This window comes from Pelecanus crispus, chromosome 5 (assembly GCF_030463565.1).
Source record: "Pelecanus crispus isolate bPelCri1 chromosome 5, bPelCri1.pri, whole genome shotgun sequence".
NCBI lineage: Eukaryota > Metazoa > Chordata > Aves > Pelecaniformes > Pelecanidae > Pelecanus > Pelecanus crispus.
The window spans coordinates 26,746,036-26,770,265 of record NC_134647.1 but is presented as its reverse complement, the minus strand read 5'-3'; the positions used below and the strand labels follow the sequence as shown (position 1 = coordinate 26,770,265).

The 24,230-nt window shown below is 42.3% G+C and overlaps 2 protein-coding genes across 5 annotated transcripts; one reads left to right on the top strand and one right to left on the bottom strand.

Moving 5' to 3' along the window:
* Window positions 1-784: 784 nt before the first annotated feature.
* Window positions 785-14,955, bottom strand: RBM45 (RNA binding motif protein 45). 4 transcript variants are annotated; one of them, XM_075710446.1, is made up of 10 exons: window positions 14,578-14,955; window positions 12,901-13,023; window positions 12,645-12,771; window positions 11,016-11,126; window positions 10,490-10,669; window positions 9,421-9,550; window positions 8,053-8,149; window positions 7,545-7,711; window positions 5,942-6,138; window positions 785-1,704 (listed from the first exon to the last, which is right to left on the bottom strand). In XM_075710446.1, the coding sequence occupies exons 1-9, from the start codon at window positions 14,953-14,955 to the stop codon at window positions 5,946-5,948; spliced, it is 1,506 nt and encodes a 501-aa protein (XP_075566561.1). In that variant the 3' UTR covers window positions 785-1,704; window positions 5,942-5,945. The 4 variants fall into 4 exon arrangements, with proteins under 4 accessions (XP_075566561.1, XP_075566560.1, XP_075566562.1 ...); XM_075710445.1 differs by lacking the exon at window positions 785-1,704 and having other exon boundaries at window positions 5,836-6,138; XM_075710447.1 differs by lacking the exon at window positions 785-1,704 and having other exon boundaries at window positions 5,836-6,138; window positions 7,545-7,708; window positions 14,578-14,856.
* A 3,845-nt stretch (window positions 14,956-18,800) lies between these two features.
* On the top strand, window positions 18,801-20,490 carry LOC104024316 (cytochrome c, somatic). The gene is made up of 2 exons (XM_009478249.1): window positions 18,801-18,969; window positions 20,345-20,490. Exons 1-2 carry the CDS (start codon window positions 18,801-18,803, stop codon window positions 20,488-20,490), a joined length of 315 nt encoding a protein of 104 aa, XP_009476524.1.
* The last annotated feature ends 3,740 nt before the right edge of the window (window positions 20,491-24,230 follow it).

Here is a 24,230-nt window from a genome sequence, read left to right as displayed (position 1 = left end):
AGGTTTCCTGGTAAGTAGTAACATTCTTGGAAAGAATAAGGGGCTGGAGAAGCAGAAGGCGAAGATCGTGGAAGGCGGATGATTCTGGAACTCAGAGAGATGCGCAGAAAGAAATGACAAAGGCTGCCCAGGGACAGTGGCTGGTGGGACCCGAGGCTGGCAACCGTGAGCAGCTGCACAGCACAAATACAACTTTCTGCCCACCCCTCCCGACAGCAGCGATACCCCTGCTGGGAAGGGAATCTGAGGCAACGTGAACCTAACGCTGCTACGGGAGAGGGGAGAAAAGCAGGTAAGTGTATGAAATTACAAGGTATGATAAAAGCTCAAATCTTGTTCGTTCTTAAATAAACCCCACTATCCAGATCTATGACGGGCTGTCGTTCACTCTGTCTCCCCTGTGACCCAACCCCAACTTATCAATATAAATAACCCTCCCATCACATTAAAATAGTATACATTGGCTGTATCTACTCTCAAACCCAGTTCACTATCCCATGCCTAGTAACTAAGGGAGTAAAACCTGCATTCTCATCCCTGTTTTCCTGAGGACTAGGGCTTTCTTGGAAGGAAACCTTTCTGAAGGTGCTCAGAGCCAGAGGAAGTTACAGGACGCCCCACTGTCTCTCCCCACACTGTTGATCAAGGGACCAGGACTGGAGATGCTGGGAAGCAGGATGCATCCAAGAGCTTGCTTGTCCTCTAGTGTGCATACAAGTAGAATTTATCAATTTTGTCTGTACAAATTATTTTAATAACCAGGATATTTTCAATTCAACAAGTAGTATTCAGGAATACACAGCAAAGTATTTGGCATTTGAAAACTATCTGTGCAAATACTTAGTTGAACTATCTTCATTCAGTCTTCATCAATTCTGAAATCCTCTTCATCCTGCTGAAATACTGAATTGTCCAATTCTTACAATATATGCATTGAAAGGTTCTTAAAAAAAGCCTCAGAAAACAAAAGACAAAAAAACACCGACCCAACTCCTCAAAACAAAAAAACCACCCCTAGACTCCATACTTTCCCCACAGTCATAACCAGAAGACCTCCGGCTAAGAAAGGATAAATGCAAGCAGCTCTGGTAGACTGACCCACAGTCAAACATCCTTTTCACTAAACAGCATACAAAGCATAATGAATACTTTGGCCCAAATCAACAAAATATTTAAGAATGTACTTGAGTAATTTTCTTGATAACATCTATCTTAAAGCTAGCTTAATACTGTCAGGTTTGCTAGCAGTTTTTGAAACCGTTATTTCACTTTCTTTCAATTTACTGCCGTACTTCAGTTTTCAGTGGAATTTGGATCATGAGAAATGTCTTCTATTTTAACAGTTATAATCTGAATCATTAGCAATTAACCAGCCGAGCCACAAGATACTGACTCCTTTATTTCCCCCATCATTGTAATTTCCGTCTTAGAGGAGGAGTCCAGTTAAACACAAGAGAGAGATTTCTGTAATACAAGATTATAGACTACTACAAGAACAACCACCAGTTTACAATTCCTAATGCCTAGGTAATTTTCAAAACTGCATGTCAGGATTTTCAAAACCAGAAAGTACCATAGAGAGAGGATCAACTAAGTAACAATTAAAAAAAAAAAAAAAAAGCTGTCACTGTCCACAGGAACCATGTCTAGTCACGTTTTCAGTCAGTCAGTCAGCTAGCTGAGGGTCATGTCATTATTTAGTTTCTGTAGAAAAAACACAAGTACAAAAATAGTATCAAAAAGCAACATAACTATTTTAAAATATATATATTATAAAACATAATAATTACAACAGCATATAAATAAGGTTTTTAATATATTTAGAAGAATAATATTAAAATTTTATATATGCTTCTCTAGCATTTAAAAGAAGTACCTCTTCTTCTGAGCAGTGTGTGAAAGCCAGCAATTTTTCTGCAGTATACTGTTGATACAAAATATAGTTAACTTTTTTTTGTTCTGGAGTATATTTCAACTACGATACAATCACTTTTTAAAAAACATTTTTGTACAGAAATAAATAATTATAAATATACATGTTAAACATCAGGATTTGAATAATGTTTTAACTAAAAAAAATGAATGCAAATCAAATCAGTGATGCAGGACTTTTTCAGGACAAGGATAATAAAAGGACAACAATAACGAAGTATTTCATGACAGAAAAATGTTTTTCAACTTAGTAACTAACTAAATAATTATTTAAAATAACACCAAACATTTTCAGAAGGGGAAAAATGTAATGAATCCATTTGCTGTGGGTTAGAGCCAATCAGCAATGACTATTAAGAGCCACAGAATCCAGACCTAGATATGTTTTGCATTTCTAATATAGTGCTAGTTAGCAGCTCTGCTTTCTAAGGACTACTTGAAAGCTTTGTGAAAAATGTTTGGGGTGGGTTTTTTTCTTTGTGGGGTGGGGTTTTTTTGGAGGGGGAGTGGTGGTATTTAAATAGAACTACTGGGTTGCAATGAAGGGATTAATCGGAATTCCACAATACATTCTTCTGAAAGATACCAAATTCTTTCCTTCCTCTTCTGTTTTGGAGTGATATAATTTACACAACAGGCATCAGACAATTGCAGTGAGGGTCTCACAAAATACTCAAAGCAATGCAAAAACCTGAGTAGAGAGCACAAGCTGGTCAACAGCAAGAACATTAAGATAGCTTCTGCTTTTAGCAACTGCCTAGAAGTAGACACTGTAGTTGTCTCCTCAAGCCTACACTGACCCAAAGCAAGATGGCTTAAAGTGATTATTTCAACCATTAATACTTACTTAGCATAAGAGGGGAGAACCTCACCCAAAAAACCCCCAAACTTACATTAGAACTTAAAGTAGTTAAGAGAACCTTTTGTTCTCTATTTCCATCATTTCTCTGCTACCTTTAACTACTCATATAAACAATTGAATTTTCATTGACTTGTAGGAGAGCCAGAGCCTGCAAAATTCATTAGATGGATTAGAATATTCATACACATGTATTCAAATTGTCCTGATAAATAAAGGTTGTTTTAAGATAATAGGCTGTTCTTATGATCAGTTTACATTGCAAGAGCATTATCAGTAGCATACCATCACCATAAAACATTTTTAAGAAACAATTTTGTAAGTGATATTAAAAAAAGATTATTTACATAATAAAAATATTGAGGAAAAAAACTTTAAAAAGTCAGATAAAATATTTATTTCAACACAGTTTTTATTTAAATTGAATTAAGTTTATTTTCATATAGATTCTATTGAATGTGCAGATCCTCTCACAGCTTTTAATCAGAGAACCTTGTCTAGAAAGGACTATTGCAGAAATCCAGTCATCTTGTTAGAGATAAAAGGCAAGCAATACAACAGGACTTCAGAAAGGATTTTTTTTTTTTTTAAGAAGCAATGACTTCCTTAAGTGAAAACTCACAGAAGTTTTAGCTAAGATTATTTCCTCCAGCTAAAATTCAGAAAGAACAAAAGTTAATATTCTCACACCTTAAAAAAAAAAAGACAAGTAGTTTCAAAGGTAGAGGAATTCCATCCCCTTTCACATGCACAATTTAAAGCTTTAACTGAAAGCAAAATACAAGCCTCTAAACTACTGCAAAACGTATTTGTCAGTCAGTCCAATGCAGAGTCACACAGCAGTAAGCTTGATTTAAATGGCCAAGCCCTTTTGAAAAGGAACACAGATAGAATCTTTCTTTTTAAGTACCATTTAATTTGAATTTGAGAAACTGGCTAAAGGACAAAAAGAGAGCAAGTATTTTTGTCTGTCTATCCTAAGAAGAGATAGACACTAAGAGACTCAGAATCAGGAACCTAGCGTACAGGATGTAACAAGATGTAACACAGTAAATCTAGAAAGCTCTTCTACCTGTGTTATTGCAGACACAGCAGATGAAAGGCTAACCAGAGGGGAAATATTCAGCAGTCAGTTGCACCAGAGTTACAGGTAATCTGTTGAAGACAGATTTAGGGTGTCCACCTTTGAACAAACTAACACTAGTACTTGTTATATGAAAATTTACAGAAATGCAAAAACCTAGGAAAGGACAAAGAGCTCTGCTGTAATTTTGCATGTGTAAAAAGATTATTCTTCAAATATGATCTAATTTCTCCAGTTTTCTAATTAGGTAAAATGGCACAACAGCAAATGTGTATGTCTTACCCTTACCTTATAAAGGAGTTCAGGTTTCCAAATAGTCAGTAATAGGTATATATTAGAATTTTTGAACATAATTTGAAATACAAAGTAGGTTTTAGCCTTTTGAAAATACCATTTGGTGACCAACTGCACCTTTTGTCAGCTGGAGACCTTAAAGAATCTTCTCAAAAAAAAAAAAAAAAAAAAAAAAAAATCACACAAAAAACCCCCCGAGTTTTAGATTGACAATCAGAAGAGAACCCCCCAGTCTTCTCACTCTTATCTTTCTTAAAAACAAAGAAAGAAAAAGTAAGGATAAACCATCTTTCTAATTTTGGATGCATATTATACCTACAGTTTTCTAGTAAAAGGTAGTCAAGGCAGACCTGGTATTACATTACACTTTACATGACAGCTTTTCCTGTAGTGACCAAGAGGCTGGCCTTTTATTATTGGAAGTGAAAGTCACAGTAAAAACAAACAAAACCTTTGTACAAAGATAAGAGCATGGGTACAACTTACTTAAAATTGCATGCACCAGAGCTGCCGATTAAAAAGTTTCAAATGAGTTTTAACTACAATTCAGTGCAGGACAAGAATGCTAGAAGTCCATTTTTTTAAAAAACAAGTTGTGTATAAAGACTAAGGCCACCTTTAGTAACTGCTGCTTACCAAAAGAACAACACAGAAGTCCTTAAGAAAAAAGGAGGAAAAGAACACTGCAGGCAAAATTTTTTTTTTGGTCTTTGCAACTCCCAGGTCACAAAGAGTATCTACACAATGAAAGATACAAGGAGTGAAGCTTAGAAGCAAATATTGATGTGAAGAGAGTCAGGATTTCATGTGATGTTTTCTGAATGAGTTAAAGCAAAACTGCACGTCCCCTATAAAGATAATAAGGCTGCTGAGATTATTTGGAAGCTACAGTAATATTTGGGAGTTATTTTGTAGAAAACAGGGCTTAGCCTTTCCTCCCCCAACTATATTTCTCTTTTGACAATAGTCCTAATGTTAAAAAACTTAAAAAAAAAAAAATTAAAGTTACATCATTTGAATCAAACCAATGTTTTAAAAGAACAAGTGAATTTTGGTCCCTGAAGTCCATAAAACCTCTCCAGGAGCTCAGAGAACTTTCATTGGCCACAAGCATCAACTAATACATTTTCAAACAAATCATCTTACACCTCAATCCCACCACAGCAGGCTCTGCAATATTTTCTTCACTATCACACATTCCAGCTACACCTGATTTCTGAGAATCCAGATGACCCAAATATCCCAAACCTTCAGTTTCGCCTGGCGACCTTCCCTGCCCTTCCCATGTCCTTTTTTATTTACCCCTTCCCTCCTCTGCCCTTCAAGGACTGAACTCAGCATCTTTATCCAACACCATTGTGAGGGCATGTGTTTTCAATGAAAGAAAGACACACATACAAGCTGATCTCAGTTCCATTATTTATTTTTGCATACTCTTTTCAATGTTAACGGAAACTTTTGTGTACATAAAGTGAATATGTCTATGAACATCCAGACTGATGTTAATCAACTGGTTCATATTTGTTAAAAATTATAAAAATAGATTTTTACTAAAATAAAGTGTACGTGTGCATATATAAGCATACACATACCCATATATACATGTATATGTACACACACACATATATCACAAATTAAATTTCAAGTTGTTAGCTAAAAATAGACTTAAAGTTTATCATTACATGTTCATATCTAACTTCAAAATACTTTGCCTATCACTATTTCAAGTAGTTGAACTTCAGTTTAAGTAACAGCTCAGACTGGGTACTCACCTGCTCAGTAAGTTCTCTGACGTTTGTTAGATTCTTCTGTAGGCGAATCTGCCAACCTTACTTTAAGCCTGACACCATTCACAATCTTGCCATGTAACGCAGTTATGGCATCACTGGCACTTGCTCTGTCTGCAAATTTTGCATAGCCCACATTTTTTCCAGCCACAAGGTAAACTTTTATCAAGTGTCCAAAACGACTGCAGGGAGGAAGGAAACAAAAGATAATTTACAGATTTTGCTGCAACATAAATACCTATTATCCCATCTGAAGTATATATGATTTGGTAGCTGCAAAAACTATATTCTCATATGTATGCTATGTTTTCTTGTGCTGCCCTCTTCCAAAAAACCCAATTTTCACATTCCCTTCTCTAGAAATCCAGGCAGGAATAGAAATAAACCCAAAAGTTTGTAGGCAGTGTTTTCTATCGAATATTACAATATAACCATAAGCACCAGTGATTTATTTAAAAGAGTATGTAAAGCTAATCGATACCATAGTCCCCAAACACTAAATAGCACTCAAAAAACCCCACAAAAACAATACAACAAAAAACCCCAAACAAACCAGAAAGAACACACACACACAAACCGGCAGGTAATCAGAGGCTAAAGTTGCATCTCACTTAAATGAACTTGCTCAGTTATGATTCATCTTTGAAAAGGTCTCACTGAAATGACTCAGAAAGCAAGCGCTAAAGCTTTACTGAAAAACACAGATTTCCAAGTCCTGAGGAGATTCCTAGATAGTTCCTTAAAAAACATTTAAAAAAAAAAAAAGAAGTCTGCTTGCTTCATACTGAAGTTATACAAGTGTCAAGACTAAGGTGCTATCTTCTCCAACATCTGATTAAGAAAATCCAGTATATCAAATAGGTAGAGTTTTAAATTCCACACAAGTGCATACTGTTTCTTTTCCTCTCCTAGTGCTCTGAAAATATTTTGGCTTTCCAAAGATTTATTGCAAATGCCAGCTAATAGAAAAGGGAAGTGTCTTTTTCCTCAAAAGTGTACTAAAAATAAATAATACAAAATACTGGAGAACAGCTGAACTATAGATTTGTTTTAAAGATGACAAACATTGTCTCTCAAGTCTTCACTCCTCATAGGGAGTTAGTGTGAAAGGACAGTTGAAATAGTGTCAATAAGATGCAAACCATCAAAATGTCTCAAGATATATCAAAAAAACCCTCCCTATACTTACTCCCCTAAGTTACTGTGGAAGTTTATCAAAACACTTAAATTCCTTACAGAAATTTGTACAAGAAAATGCCAAATAAATTGGGCTATAAGAACCAGAATTACCACCTTTTTTTGGTTAAAAATGTTAAGAGACTAGACATTTTACTTCAGATTACATTCATCAATAAAGCTGCAGTACTGATGACATTGCATCTGTGCTTCAAGGTGAATTCCATTACACACTTGTTTCAAAGAGCAACTGTTACCTACTGATCACTTACTACTTATTTATCACCGTGCACTGTCTTTTCTGGAAAGAGTTTTCATGATGATAATCTTTTTTATTTTCAACATTCATTGTAACTATTTCATGGGTTTTTTTTTTTGGTTAGAGAACACTTATTTTTAAATTGAGTCTTACCAGAACACATCCTCCAACACATTAACAGGTAAAGGATGGGGATGAAAAAGTATGAAAAGCCTTTCCTTCACGGAAGTGTCAGGTGGAACTTTTTTTTTGTGTGGCGGCAGTATGGCGTCTGTTTGGGGCTGAAGTAACTGTGAGCCAGAAGTTCCTCCAAATGCCTGCTGAAACACAGGAAAAAATGCAAGTATAAATTAACCAATGGGGGGAAAAACTTTTTTCCCCTTATTTACCATTTTTGTTCCTATCACAGGACATAAACAGGCTCTACCAGTTCTCATCAATTAATTTGTTTACTTTGGTTATTCCATTAAATTGGACAATAAAACCAAGTAAGGTCAGACACCTTTACAGGGAATAAAAATGTACAAACCAACCAGAGGTACCTCTTAAAAATGTAGCATCTAAAACAGTTACAGAAGAAAGCGAGCAGTGTTCTTTATTGGCATATCTGAAGTTACAACAATTCAGAAGAATATAAGCAGTATCCATTGTATTAACTTACAGGGGGTGTCCTATACTGCTGAACAGTTGCATTATTATTCCGCAACACTGACGACACATGTGCTGTTACCAGCTGTGTTGCCATTTTTCTGATGAGGCTGCAAGCAGAAGCAATAATAAACTATTTTAAAGGAAAAGCTAAGTTACAGTAATCTTAAATTCAGCAAGAAAAAATAAGTTTTAATGCACATCTGAAAGTATCTCTGGAAATCTGTAAACTCATGTGGATAATGAAAATCAAGTCACACTTTCATGACACTCTAGACATGATCTGAAAGTATGCATGCTAGCTGCAGCTCACTGAAAACACTCATACATATCTATGTATTGAGATAAAAAACTCTGCTCTTTTTAATACTTGGGTGGGGGGGAATTAACTCTACAGAGCCCACTACATTTTGTGAAAGGTGCCTAGAAGGCAGAAGGGATAGAAAAATTTCACCTGTTTCAATGAAGAACACAGAGATCCAATTCAGAAGTCAGAATACTATCACAGGAAGTTTACTTCCAGCTTTCCTTTTCCAGTAATTTTTCTTTGTTCTCTTGCAGAATAAGAAAAAAACAATTGCACTTTTTGCATAGATTCACAGCCCGTTGTAGGACCATGAATTAGTACGAATTATTGAAGAATGAAGGAAATTGTTTGTAAGAAGGATGGTTGCAATGATTTTTTTTTTTCTTTTTAGTTTAGATCAGGCATGCACTTCTGAAATGAATCTCCCCATTGTCCCTCCAATGTCCCTCCCATTCATATCCCAGATTAGGTTTCACATGAACTAGATTCCTTTAGGGTGAAACTAAGCAAAAATATTCACTGCAGGAGCACACCTAAGCTGCTCCAACTTGTAATGGGCATTCAAATCACAGGAAAAAATTAGACGTGGTCAAAGTAAAACCTGACGATCCCCATACAGCGGGGATATCAGATCCTCAGCACCCAGCAGTTTTACTCTACCTATGTGCTTCAGAAGGCTACTATTTGCAGGACTGCAAACACAGCCAAGAGATCAAGTAGATAAACCTGGTTTTAATACAAAAACCTCATCAAACACACATTCCAGCCTTGTTACATATTACAAAGACGTTTACAAAGATTCTTACCAAATCCAAGATTTTCCAATGTATGTTAAGAATATATATATTTTAATCTTTTCTTTATCAAAGACTAGTAAGTTTCAAAAGGCTTATCCTAAACCATTCAAAAAAAAAAACCAAAACCAACCCCATAATACCTAAATTTCATAAAATACTACCTACAAGTATGAACCAAGATCACAGTGACTTTGCTGTTACTTCTTATGCTATTTAAATTTTGCTCTCCAGAATACAACTTACACCTTTCCATCACTCACTATTTATTGGTACTTACTCTGAGCTATCACTCCCATCTTCCAGGAAAATGACAGTTAATCGATTTCCAGGAGGATACTCAAAACCGTGTAATTTATACTTGGCATATATAGCTGACGCAGCAGTACTGTACTGAATCACAGCATACCCTACAAATACAGTGCACACAGTTTCAGTACGATACGGACAAATCCTAAGAACAAACTACACTTATAAAGCAATAGGATTAAACTGCACATTAGTCATGGATGATACAGAATTCGTAAGTCTTTTTACCACGCATTACCTTACTTAATAGCAATATCAGTAGTATTTGTGAAGAAAACTTCAGTGGAACTAACTAGTGACAGACCAGCTATACTTACGCTAATTTGAAAAGCTGGTAATAAAGCAACAAGTGAAAACATGTCTTCTTCCCTAACCCTGAATTAGAAACAAAAACATACACAGTTTCATTTTAAAATGTTATTATCCCATCAACAGTGAATCTCAAGTAAAGTTACATTTTAACTCCCTGAATCATTTCCATTTCAAGCTTCTTGGAAAAGAGACCTCTTCAACATATTTATTGGCAACAGCAAAACAAGAAGACTGAAACCAAAACAATCCCCCCAATACAAAACATTATTTGGTTTTGAATTATTTAATCCAGTTTACTCATGTCAGCTTCTACAAACAGACATACCACCACCCCCCCATTTCAAGATGAAAACTCAAAAGATCTATTTAGAGAACAGTTAAACTAGATGTCTAATAGTTTTTTTAAACTTTTTTGCCATTTATTCTGGCCAAAACTATTAACTTAATTTAACCAAAAAAACACTTCTCATGGTTTTCATTCTGTCCTCCTTGAAATTCTGCTATCTGAAAACAAGAGGTATTTAAGGCTATCTGTCAACAGGGTTTCAAACAAAACTGAATTTTGGGGTTTATGCATCAGTGTCAGCAGCAACCATTAATACATAAAACATTAATTCTTTCCAACAAGTGTACTGTATTTTGCAATACAAATGAATTGAAGTACAATTAAAAGGCATTCCCTTCATAGAAGGGAAAAAAAAAATATTTTTTTTTGTACTTTCACTTACCACTATTGGTATGAGGATCTCGCTGAACATCACAATATTCCAGTCCTGGGACTAGATCAAAAAGAGCGAACAGCTGCTCTTGGATAAAGGGAAGCCGTGATACCACTGACAGACGTTTGGAGACTGACTCTTGAATTCTGCTCTCATTTTTTTCAAAACTACAAAACTCCGGCTGCCCACCTCAAGAATTAAAATAAAAATAAGTAATTTGAGTCACCACACCAGCATGCCTTCCTTTCATACATATTTTCATTCAACTTTTAAAAGTAATCTAAGTCAAATATATACTCAAGGTAACATGTTTATTTCACCAATGCAGGTCACAAAATAATTAACCAACTAGAGCAAAGCAAGGCATAAAAATACAGAAACTAAATGCCTGGCTTGTTTCTAACTCCAACATCCAATCTACTATTTAAATGTTGGCATAAGCCTCCGTTAGCTTCCCTTCTTCCAAACTGCATTCTTACTTTGTGACCATACACAAGACTACAAATCATTTTTAGTGTAAAAAACTATGACTTACAAAACGGAAGTGCATTTCCTCTTGGTTCTTGCCTCGTGTTATTACTATAATAATCATGTTCAAAAGACTCGGATGACTTATTTTTAGGTTCAGCCAAAATGGCCCTGTAGCCTGAAAGAAACAACCACTCATATAGCAACACCTCAGCACATCTAAATTACCTGACCAGACCTGCATTCTCCAAGTATTGTATTTAGAAATATATTATTCAGAAAACCCAGTAAGTGCTGGCTTTAGGAAAATAACTAATCTATAACTCTTGAAGTCTGCCATAACACTTGTGTGAAAGTTAACAACTTCCACGTAGAACTACTAGTCACAAGTTAAGTACAACAGAGCCTACTTGCTGTAAGAGTGACTGAGCACTGGCACAGGTTGCCCAGAGAGGTTGCAGAGTCTCCGTCCTTGGAGATATTCCAAAGCTGTCTGGACATGGTCTTGGGCAACCACAGTGCCCAGGTGACCCTGCTCGAGCAGAGGCAGTTGGGCAAAATGACCTCCAGAGGTCCCTTCCAACTTTGACCATTCTGTGATACTTGGCAGGATTCAGAGATGCTCCAGAGGCAATTACCTCAACTTCTACACTGTAACAGCAGTTTATGTATGTTTGCACTGATCTAGGTTTTGCTTTTATGAAAGAAATAGGTATTACTCTTGGGCTATCCAACTAATTTCATTTTAACCTTATAGCAAAAAGGAAACAAAATTTAACTGCTAAGTAATCTCAGCCCCATATTCCTATGCAGGAATTGTCACAAATGTCATTTTTGTAGAAGCACTTATGATAGATATGATGTGGAACTACCACATATATTACTGGAGAGTTAAAAAAAAAAAAACCAAACCCCACACAAGAACAACAAAAAAACAACCATACCCACACACCAAGTTGTTTCATATTTGCGATCAAGGAAACATTGAACAGGAGGCTGGACTGGAAGGCTGCTGTTAGGCTTCCCCAAAAGCCTTTCTTCTCCTGGACGAAAAAGCCCAGTTCCCTCCACCTCTCCTCATAAACCATGTGCTTCAGCCCCTGACCACCTTGGTGGTCTTCCACCAGACTCGCTCAAATTCATGAACACCTTTTTGGTACTAGAGCATGTGACAAACGGTTGGTGATAAAGCATACAAAGCCTTTCATTCTGTAACAGATTAATCATGACATTAAACAAAACACAACACCCCCGCCCAAACTTCAATTAGGATGAATTTGTTCTTAAATAAATGTAATCATGACAGAATCCCTATGGATTATCAAATATATATCAGATATAAATTCATTTTCTATCAAATATTAAAGATACATACTCGCAGGGACACATTAAAATGAGGTTTTCCTGTGTATGAAGCCTACATTACAGGCCAATAATAATGCATGAAAGAAAACTCTGTACCCATTTCCAAACTCTTTTCACTGATCTTACTTGCAGTTTGGTCCTGCAAGAATGTAATCAGGTGACTGTTCTCAATAAATGTTAATAACACTTTTTTATTTGCAATAGAACTTTGTCTCAAGATGTGTTTACATCATAAATAATTTACCTGCAAACAAAACTAAAAATTAAAAGTACATGAATGATGATACACACTTATTGTGAAAAACTTGAAAGAGTTCAGACAGATTCTTACTTCGATCACATTCTTCAATTGCTCGGGCAGCTTGCGATGGTTTTAAATACCTCACATAGCCCAAACCTTTACTTTCTCCAGTAGTCTTGTTTTTAATAATGCTGCAATATTCAATGTCTCCATACATCTAGAACAATTAAAAAGCATATTAATTTACAATATTTGAAAATGCATTAAAGTTCCATGCGTTAAGCCCTTCTGATAAATTAAGGCAAAGATAATTTAAAATAGCAATTAACAAATAGTGAATCAGTACCTTAAACTTCTCTCGCAGATCTTCCTCTGTATAGGATTTTGGTATCATAACAAAGATTCGTGTAAGCTCCTCATCTTCAACGTCTCGGTGGCTTCCAGAAGCTCTTGACTGTGCAATAAATACCTAATGAAATAATTACATAGACATTAACTACTGAAGAAATAGTCTTAACCACATATCAACAAGCAAGAAAATAGTTTGTTTTAACAAGTTTTTATCTTTCACATAAGCTGGCCTTCCTAATATGGGAAAAAGAACATCTCTCATCATGGATTTATCTGGGACAAAAAACCTACAAATGATTTCCCAAACAGGACAGAGGCCAGAAGACGTTCTCACTGGGGATAATGAAAAATGGTCAGGAATATCGAAGCCTGATTCAGCAGCACTGCCAACGTCACAGATGGCAAACACTGCATTACTGCAACAGGCCTAGTATAGCAGTAGTAACAAAAAAATAAGCAAGCAAGCAAACAAGCCTAGCAGCTTATTAAAACCTTGCTACTGCAGTTCACTGCTCAGTTGGGATGAAGTCTGCAGGTCTAGTGCTCTATGAAAGATCGCATCTGTAAATGTTAAAATCCTTTCTAATTATTGAAATAAATTTTATCTCACAGGTACACCCCAGAAGAAAAAAAAAAAAAAAACCAACACAAAAAACCCAAACAAACCCAAACCAAACAAATAAGAAAAATACAACCAACCTTCAAAGTAAGCCTCTCATGCAAAAGCAGCAACTGATTTCACAAAGCTCTTAAATTATTTTTCTAATAGTCATGCAGGGGAGTAAGGAATACAACTCTGATCTGGCTTCTAATGACAAGTTCTTCAGAAAAGATTTTACTGACTAAATTGCTTTTTCAAATGAAACACGTGGAATCTTCTTTCACTGTTCAAAGTCATTCATATATTCTCAGTATTTGGGAAATATGAAAACAATTCAACAGGTTGAACGCTGCCAGCGAGTTCCACAGATTAAAAGAAACCCCACAACCGTTTTGAAAGAGCTGTGCGCAACATACAAAACCAATATAAAATATACTTGCTAAGACAGTATATTTTTTTTTCCTATTTACGCACATTGGTCTTGCTTACAACACTTAAAATATACTGTCTTCGAATATCTCACAGAGATTCCCTCAAGTATAAAAAAAAAAATTAATTGAAAAGGAAAAGCCAGTTTCCAGGTACTGCATTCTCCCCGGGCCTGTTGCAGCTTACGCCACGCGCGGGAACTTCAGGCAGGGGAGGGACTCACTGCAGCTCCTCCTGACGGGCACCGCCAAGCCCGCAAGCCGCGCAGCCCGAAACCGCCCCGGGTTTGACCCAAAAGCGTGACAACATCAGCAGCGGTGCGTGTGGAGGGAAGGCCAGAAGGAGCGGGTGTGACGCTCTCCGCGGCGGCCCGCTGCCTGCCGCCAAGCCAGGCGGCCAAGCTCGCTGCGGGTTTTCCAGGGCTGCTCCAGGCGGGCCGCCGCCACCGGCCGTCCCCGCAGCCCGGCCCCCCGCCGAGGCGCTTCCCCTTGCCCCCGCGCAGGCCAACAGTGCCTTCAAGAGGCAAGCCCGGGGCGCAGCGGCCCTCCGCGGCCGCCATGCTGGGAAGGGAGCGGGGGACACCCCGCCGGGCCCCGCTCCCCGGCAGGAAGGGGGCAGCGCGGCGCGGCCCGGCGGCGGTACCTTGATGGGCTTGGTGTCGGGGACCAGGCTGCGGCCGTGCATCTCCTCCATGGCGCGGCAGGCCTGCGAGCTGCGGGCGTACTTGATGAAGGCGATGCCGCGGGACTCGTTGGTGCGCTTGTCCCGCAGGAGCCAGATGTTCTGGATGTCCCCGAAGGGGGCGAAGCGCTCCCGGATCAGCGCCTCCCCGGTGTCCTTGCCCAGCACCACGAAGACGCGGCTGTTAGGCGGCTCGTCCAGGCACTCGGCCGAGAGGCGGAAGCCGCTGCCCTCCTCCATAGCGGGGCCGCCGGTCTCCCGGGCCGCCGGCGACCGCTGGCTTTTCTCGGGGGCCGGCGGGGAACGGCCGCAGCGCCCTTTCCGCCGGGGAGACAACATGTCCTCCCCCTCCGCCTCCCCCGCGCCGGCCGCGCCCCGCCCGCCTCCCCGCGCCCAGTCAGGGCCGCGGCCTCGCCTGTGGCGGGCGGGGCTCCCCGGCCGCCCCAGGCCGGGCTTCAGCTCCGGGCCTGCGGACGCGGGTAGCGTTGCCTTTCGCCGGCCTGTGCGGCGCGTAGCCCGCTGCCCGGGAGAGGGGCCGTGCGGCAGGGACGCCTCCCGGCCTGCCCGCTGCACCGGCGTGTCTGCCCTGGAGGAGACAGGCACCTGCTCCCCGGCAGCGGCAGCGGGCGGGCGGGAAGGACTCGGCAGGAACGAATGGAGGGCTGGTGCCGGGGAGCGGCGCTGCCGGGCTCCCCCGCTCCCCTGGCAGCGCCCGGCCGGGGGCGGTGTCGCCGCGCCGCCGAACGGGAGGAGCCTCCGGAGGTCAGCGGGGCCACCCACCTGCTCGGGCAGGGCCGCCCGGAGCCGGCGGCCCCGGGCAGCGACCGGGCGGCTACTGAATGGCTCCAAGGAGGGAGACTTCACAGACTCTCTGGGCAACCTGTGCCAGTGGTCAGTCGCCCTCAAAGTAAAAAAGTGTTCCCTGACGTTCAGATGGAACCTCCGGTGCTTCAGTTTGTGCCCATTGCCTCTGGTCCTGTCACTGGGCACCACTGAGAAGAGTCTGGATCCATTTTCTTCATTCCATCCCTTCAGCTGTTTATACGCGCTGATGAGATGATCCCCCTGAGCCTTCTCTTCTCTGGGCTAAATAGTCCCAGATCCCTCAGCCTTTCCTCACAGGAGAGACGCTCCAGTCCCTTAGTCACCTTTGCGGCCCGTCGCTGCACTCTCTCCATTATGTCCGTGTCTCTCTCACACTGGAGAGCCCAGAGGTGGAAACGGTACTCCAGGTGAAGCCTCACCAGTCCTGAGGAGAGGGGAAGGGTCATCTCCCTCGTCCTGCTGGTGACACTTCTCCTAAGGTAGCCCAGAATACTGGTAGCCTTCTTTGCCAAAAGGGCACATTGCTGGCTCATGTTCACCTTGGTGTCTGCCACGACGCCCAAGTCCTTTTCTGCGAAGCTGCTTTCAGCCGGTCACCCCCCAGCATGTACTGGTGCAGGGGGTTGTTCCTCCCCAAGTGCAGGACTCTGCACTTCCGCCTGTTGAACTTCTTGATGCTCCTGCCAGACCATTCTCCAGCCTGTCGGGTCCAGCTGGATGGCAGCATGACCCTCTGGTGTATCCACCACTCCTCCCAGTTTTGTACCCTGTGTCAATATTTCCCTAACACACTTCAGCTGCAATAATTTATTTGTTTTTAAAAGGCCTCCTTCAACCAGAGACTCACTACACCACATAGCAACCCACCTCCTTTGAAACAGCACTAGTGTCATCAAGGGAAAGTTCCTCCATGAAGAAACCGTTTGCAGGGCTTTTGCTGATATAGGCAACAGTGGGCATCTTATGAACTCTCAGGATACAGAGGCCCAGGGAACTTGTTGTATTTCATGGGAAACAAACACAAAAAATATCCAGGAAAAATAACTGTCTGTAGGAAAATAAGCACACAGCTAATAAAATGTGAAGAATGCAATGTCATTACAAAGTCCATTACATCTTTAATAGTTGGATTCAGAAACAAAGAATTCCTCAGCTGAACACCGGAGCTGTCAGTGCCCTAGGGTTGTAGCGGACACCGAGGGGGCAGTGATCCACAGTACGGTCACCCAGGGCAGGCGCAGGCAGGGGCCGTGCCAGGCTGTGCTGCAGGTACAGCCTGACCTTCAGGCCGTGCCATGCTGCACGCATCCCTCGGACGCAGGATAAATTCAGGCAGCTCATCGTTACAGAGGAGCCTGCGGGCAGCTCCTGCTCGGTACTGGCGATTACATCTCCTGCCTGGCTTCGCCTTTATCTAACAGTGCAGCAAGAAGGTCTTGTGAGAGCATCATTTCTGTTTTGACTGTAGAAGTGATAAAGTTGTTTCCTTGAAAGAAAATCTTATAAAAGCTTGAAAGACCGAAAGGGAACAATCTATGCTAAGGAGGAAGTTCGCACAGCATGCTGTTTGTGGGCCAGTGGCCTGCTCTATGCTACATCACCTGGGCCTCCCACCACCTAAAGGGACGTGAGATCATCTACGCTATTCTCTCCTGTTAGCATTGTAAATAAATAGCATTGTAGATGATACTTTACAGAGTCTAAGTGCCGTTCTTACTGGGATCACAATGGACCAACACATACTGGTACAAAATGGGGTTAGATGAAGAAATCAGGGGACCGGGGTGCACACATTCTTCCTATTATTTTCCACAAGCAAATTAAATACGCAGAAATCCCCCCTCTCTTTCATACACGCAGATGTAGTTGTCAAGTTTGTATCAGCAAAGTTTCATGGAGCCAAGGTCTGGCGATCTGCAGGTCTGGAGGAGGCAGTATTTTGAGCACTGCGCAGTCCTGGCAGTGGCCTTGGCAGTGGCCTTTTTGTGGGGGGTTAAGTGGTGTCCTGTTTTAGGAGTGTAATGTAGAAGGTCAACGAGTATTTTCAGAGGAACAGACTTTGGATATAGTGGTTGGGTTTGGTTCCATGTAAAGGAGTATTTCAGAAATGCTAGTAAGCTTTGCGCAGCAGCGGGAAGAGAAAAGCAAGGTTACTACTCAACACATCGGGAGCAGTGTTTTAGGTCTGGAAGGCAACGTCTCTTCCAGCACCAAATGCTGCACTCGTTTTTTCCCCAACTCCTGACACCATTTTTCCCTGGTACCGCAGAGTGGAGCCATGACGGGGCCGCACCGCCACTCGGATTGAAAAGCAAGCGTTTCTGCGTGGGGAAGGTGCCTGCAGAGGGAGGGGGCACTGCCTGGGGCGCCATGACCCTGTCGTGTGTCTCCCCCTCAGCCGTTGGGACCGTTAGCAGAGCGTGCGACACCCGCCACCTCCTTCTCCGGCCAGACAGAAGGGCGCGATGCTTAATCCCGCCCCGTGGGCCTGCAACCCACCAACCAGGAGAGAACGTGCTGAGTTGTCCTCTCCGCGATTGGGCGTCGCTTTGACGATACCTGCTCTCTGACGGGCCGAGCGCGCAGCGGCGGGTAGGTCGCCGGGCTTAGGAGGGGTGGCCGGTGCCTGGGTGTCGCCGGGGAGCAGCGGGGCGGCCTTGCCTGTCGTGCCCTCCAGGCGCCAAAAGGTGCTCGACTCTCCTTCGTTCCCCGGCGGACACGGGCCCGAGGGCAGCCTCGCAGGCGCCTTCCCTCTCTGTCCAGGCCGTTGCCTCTGGAAATCCCACTTATTGTGAACGTGTCCTCACAGGCACTGGAGGAGTTGGATTCTACAGTTCTGGAGACATTCTAGGCAGTACTGCGACCCACAGGGAGATCCGGAGCTGCTGCCACGCTTTAGATTGGCCTTCTAGGCAAAAGTATGTTGACCTTTACCCTTACCATCGAAGTAGCTCTAGAAGAGCTATCAAGGAACTTAAAGCTACCTTAACCTCCAAAGATAAGAATAACAAATGCTCTAATTCTGCACCCCTGAGAGATGCAGAAAAAAAAAAAAATGGTGCTTTTTCCTAATTGTAAGTTGGATAACTTAAAAAAATTTAGTTCATGTCCATCGGCAACCAGACCACATTAAGAAATCGTGCAACTTAGCAGAGTCTTACCCAAACTTACCTTTACAATTAAGTCTGGGTCAAATTTTCATTACTTTGAGACACATTATTTTTCATTACTGTGCAAGACATAAATATTTTATAAAACCGTAGAAGGAGATGATAAATGTGACCAACAACAGTGAAGTTTTCTGCAATTCTGTTCAAATTTCCTTTTTTTTTTTTTTTAGATTTTTTACAGAGATCAAAATGGGTGATGTTGAAAAAGGCAAGAAGATCTTTATTCAGAAATGTTCTCAGTGCCACACAGTTGAAAAAGGTGGAAAGCACAAGACAGGACCAAATCTTTGGGGTTTATTTGGCCGCAGAACAGGACAAGCTGCAGGATTTTCTTATTCAGATGCAAACAGGAACAAAGGTAAAACTAACAGGTGACATGGATGAGGTGCAGTGTTGCAAGAGACATATATGAAAAAAACCCTTTAGAGGTACAATGGAAAGCGTTACTCACAGGGAGTTGGTCTCAGAACTGTCTACTTTGCATTACTGCAGATGAATCTGAACTATAATTTCAGAAACAAAAATCCTCGGTCCCTATATTAAAAAGAAATTGTACCAATATTCAGCACACCAGGTCAGAAGGTATATAGCTTTCCCAGAACTTTGTAGTATCAATAGGCAGATTTTCATCTGCTTCTTAAGAGCGCTTTTGGATTTTGTTTGCTGGTCACTACCCTCTACTGGCATCGTGGAGTGCTGCAGTTGTTTTGCTCAGAACACTTAACTAAATACCATCACCTACTAGTAAGGTATGACTTGTCTTGTGTTTTTCATACAGACAGCCTTGAAAAGCAGTGGAACATCTAAAAATGGAAAGTAATTCTGTGTGGGTTTCATTGTTTTTATTTATATTATTTGAATATAAATTGTATTATTTGAATCAAGCTATTAATTACAAATACAGTCCTGTTTTTGTTTTTTTTTTCTGGTTACTAGGGTGCTTTAGAATTGGCTGACTTTTTTATTTTTCTGTGATCTCTAGGAAATGTTTTGTGACATTCACTTTATACTGGGACTTCCTTCATACAAAACATCATCAGAATATATTAACTTTTTTCTCATTAAAAATTTAGTGAACAAATCATACAGCTGTCAGTACAAGTTTTTAAAAGAAAGCCAACAAAATGGTATCTAAATCCACTTTAGACAATGGGAAGAGTCAGCTCTGGAGGACAGAAGAGAAACTTGAATGTGTCATTATCGGTATTTCAGTACAACAGTAGGCTTCTGTTGTGACAGAGACAGGTTTTAACAGGGTTGGAAGGAAACACTAATAATGATTTTTCAACTTCTGTCAAGAGATTCCAGGAACTGGCCACTTATGGCCCTTTTTCTAATGCCGTTCAACTGAGCACAGCCTTCATGAATTTCACATCGATCTGTAGATGCTCATTTTCAACAACTGTATGAAATTAAAGTTGGATCTTCTGGATACTGGAATTACAACGATACTTACATAGTTTAAAAGTAGTAAGTAGTTTTATGTGAAATGGTGCAAAGAACTGCAACTCTCCATGAGGCAAAAAGGATTTAGATTTCATTTATTGAAATGACACAAAGAAAATGTATACCTTATGCATTTTATATTATGTATCATCTGTGCTCACATTCCTGTTGGATTCTAGGCACATTATCTTCAGGAGCATCAGACCTTTGATTTGAGACCATTAATATTTTCATAAATATAGGATGTTGGGCCAGCCTTGTATTTTACTATGTTTTTTGTTTTTCAGGAATTGTCTGGAGTGAGAATACACTGACAGAGTATTTGGAAAACCCTAAGAAATACATTCCTGGTACAAAAATGATTTTTGCTGGAATTAAAAAGCAGAATGAAAGAGCTGATCTTATTGCATACTTGAAAAAAGCAACTTCATGAAACATTGCTGCAGCAGCTGTAAAGTCAGTGAAAAATGGTTTGAATTTTGACTAGCTCCTATGTCAAGTTTTAGTATTTTGATGTTAATTATTCATGAGGGACTGGCCTTAGCAAAATCAAATAAGGATATGTTTTAAGATGCTATGCCCTAATAAACAATATTGGGAGGTGAGCATTCTTTATATTGTGTTATATATTTCATAGACCTTGCTGGAGTATGCTATAGAAATACTGTTCCTTTCTATAAGGAGATCTGAGAGCCCAATTCTGCAACTAGTTATTCAAACACCCACTGAAGCTATTATTCAGGTGTGGCTATGTAAATAACAAAGTGCCTGTAAGTATTAGGACTGACAACTAAATTAAGTTTTTCTTCTGGAAAAAAAATCCTCAACATCATCATCTGTGAAGAAAGGTACCATACGCAGTAGACAACAAAACATAACCTTACATTAAAAGAACACTATATAAGGATGATGGAAGCAGAGTATCAAGAATATCAGATATTTTCAGGGGACAAACAACCTTTCAGTAGTGATGTTGACCTAAAAGAATCTTGACGAGATACCTGAATACCCATGACCTTTTTGGTTTATAAATATAACCCCACTCATCGTATTGTTTGTGTTCCTTTGTGTATTAAAAAAACATAATCATCTACCGGTCATTTTTCAGGGTTATGGAGTATTTTTCTCCATTTGAGGCTAATATATTAAGGTATCCTTACCCTCTAACATGTGGAATGAATGAGGGCTAACTAGCTCAAGCAAATGATATTTTCACCAACAGTAGAGGATTGATGAAGGTGATTAAAGTCCTCCTAAAACCACCTCATGAATCTCTACCACTTGAATTGTGATTTACAATTTAATTCTCTGTTTACATAAATGTAATAGGTTAAAACACACTTCACTCAACCAAGGTTTCCTTATGTTATCACAGAAGTAAGCGTTTAGTACAAAACTAATTTGCTGTGGCATCCATTCCCAGGTACTCATTTTATCGGTATTGTTCCAATGCTTATCCACTGGGGGCTTTAACTGATTGTCTTGCAGTGCTCCATAGAGCTGAACTGCTGTTTTTAAGTAAGGGAATAAGTGAGAGTCCAGTAAAAAGTTCTGTGACACAACTGGATGAGTACCTGCTTTTTTTTCCTTTTGTGCTGTACCTGTAAGATACTTCCCCTTTTCAGTTTAATAGTCAGGACCTGTTCTGTTGATTGTTTAGACCATTAAAGCATCTGCCTGAATGACAAAAATTTTCTTGAGTGCGTTTCTCAGTTGCATTTTGAAGGGTGCTATGCCACTGCCCTTCTGAATAGAGAAACACACTCTGCCTGAGAAATGCATTGACATTTCTCCTTGTGATTCTTCTTGGGCATCTCTGTATGTTCGTACCCGAGAGCAGGTGAGACTGGCTAAAGCCTGCCTTGCTGTCTGAGTTGGTATTGTGCATCCACACTGATAAAAGGTACATCATACATAAGATGAATAAGATATAAGCTGCCTGTACCTCACTGCAGCATACCTGCAGAATTATGAAGGCAGCACAATCCCGTGGAGCCGACAAAATCTGTTTGCCTTTTTGGCCCTCCCACGAAAGGCTGCAACTAATCTATCTCAGGCCCACATACGAAGCTGCAGCCCAGCGTATGGTGCACTGGGTTTACTCACCCTGCAAACAGAGGTATAGTTTGAGGTGTGCCAGAACACAGAGACCCCCAAGTTTTCTCCTAACATCCACCGATGCACACCAGGCCAGGTTTCTGAGGCAGGTCTTACCATGACAGCATGTCAAAAGGCTGCTCAAGTTACAGAACAGACAAACCACTGTGATCATCTTTGTGATGTTTTGTCTTTTAAAAAGAGGATTATAGTTTATACACAGATTTGGGGCTGCAGAGTTGTTTACAATTAAGGTCTTGCACTAAATTGTTCACTATGTATTTTATGCAATGGAGACAACTGCAGTTTTACTTCCTTCAGTCTTGACTCTGCTATTTGAGAGATTGTCAATATGCAGATTTTTGCTGTAATCAAAGCCCACGCATAAAACCCCCAGCAAATAAACTAAAGATGCCACAAGACTGAATAAATGGTACGGGAAGACCTTGTTTATATCCAGGCTTATGGAAACACTAAACTGCTACTAAACTGCTTTAACTGTTTACATACAGAACTGCTACACAGTAACCACCTTGTTGTAAACACTGGTGTGAGCGCTCAGACTAAACCTTGCTGTAGTGAGACGGTAAAAAAATATTTATATACAATTGTTTCACTTGTATGCAGATGCCCAAGGTTCTTGAGAGCTCGGGTTCGTGCCTGCTAGGCCTCCAGCAGCTCATGCAATTTCTTTAAGCGGCGTGTTTGTGCCAGTGCTGCAAAAACGCGAATGCCACGGGAAAGGCCACGCAGCAATGAGCGGCTGCGGGCAAGCGGACACCCTCTGAGGGCGCCCGTGACGCAAGCGCCGGCGAGCGGCAGCAGCCGAGGACGGTGCAGCGGCAGCACGGGCAGCTGTGTACAGATGTGCGCCGACAGCGTGGAGGCCGTGGGGAGCCGGGGTGGCGCCTCGGCCGTGTCCTCCCGAGAGCGGGGCCTCCACTGACGGCGTGACAGTCGCTGGCGTAGGCTGCGGGGCTGCGCCTGCTGCCGCGCGTCAAATGCCTTTACTTCACAGCCCCGGCAGCGCGTCAGCGGCACACCGAGAGAAACGCTTAGAAGATTCGTATTTCAGCCGTCCTTGCCCTTACCCAGATACGCCTGGAATTTCGTGTCCGAGCTACCCCTACGGAGAGCTCAGCTTCTTCAGAGGGGCGAGCGGCTCGGGGCCGACCCCCCGGAGCCTGTCCCCCGCGCTCCCCGCTTTCCGCCCCCTCGCCCAGCGCGCCGCTGCCCCGCAGCCCACTCGCGGCGGGCGCTGCGGCCGGGCGCCCCCCGGCAGGGCAGCGGCGGCCGAGGCACGGTGCGGCTGCCGGCAGCGGCCCCTTCCCTGCCGCCGCGCACCGCCACGGCAGGGCAGCCCAGGGCCGGCCCGGCCCCCTCCTCCGTCCCCAAACGGCGGGGGCCGCGGGCGGGGGCGGCGCCCCCCGCCCCCGCTCGCCGACGCGCCTGCGCGCCCCCCTCCGCCCGCCCTATTGCCGAGCGGGTGCCGCCGGCGGCGCGGTTTCTCAATGGAGAGCCGGCCTCCTGCGGCGGCCTCCCGGCGCAGCGGGGAGAGCCGGGAACGCAGAGCGACACCCCGCCGGGGGCGGGGGGCAGGCGCGGCGCCCCGCCGCCACGGGAGCGACGGAGCTGCTGCCCGGCTTGCAACCACGCAGGCACCGAGACCAGCAAAAATCCTTTGTCTGTCGCTTCCTAAGCTGTCTCCGGGCTGCGGGAGCCACAGCACCTGTACGGAGCCCCTCGTTAGCCCCGGCTGCTGCGGGGGACGCGCAGCCCTTCGGGCACACACACACGCACGCACGCACGCACGCACGCAGCCCTCCCTCCCCTGCTGACACCCGCGCACCCGCCTGCACGATTGACACGCGTCCCAAAATCGCTCCCTCTCCTTGCAGGCTCTGCCCGGACCCCCGCGCCGGGAGGGGCTGCTGCAGGGACAGGGTCCCCGGCAGGTCGGAATCTCGTTTGGTTGACGATTTGTGCCCGTGTGTTTTCCCAGCCACCCAAACTCCCATTCATGAATTTCTGAAGCCGCCTTCATTCAGTCTTTGGTGAGCGCATGAAAGACATTTT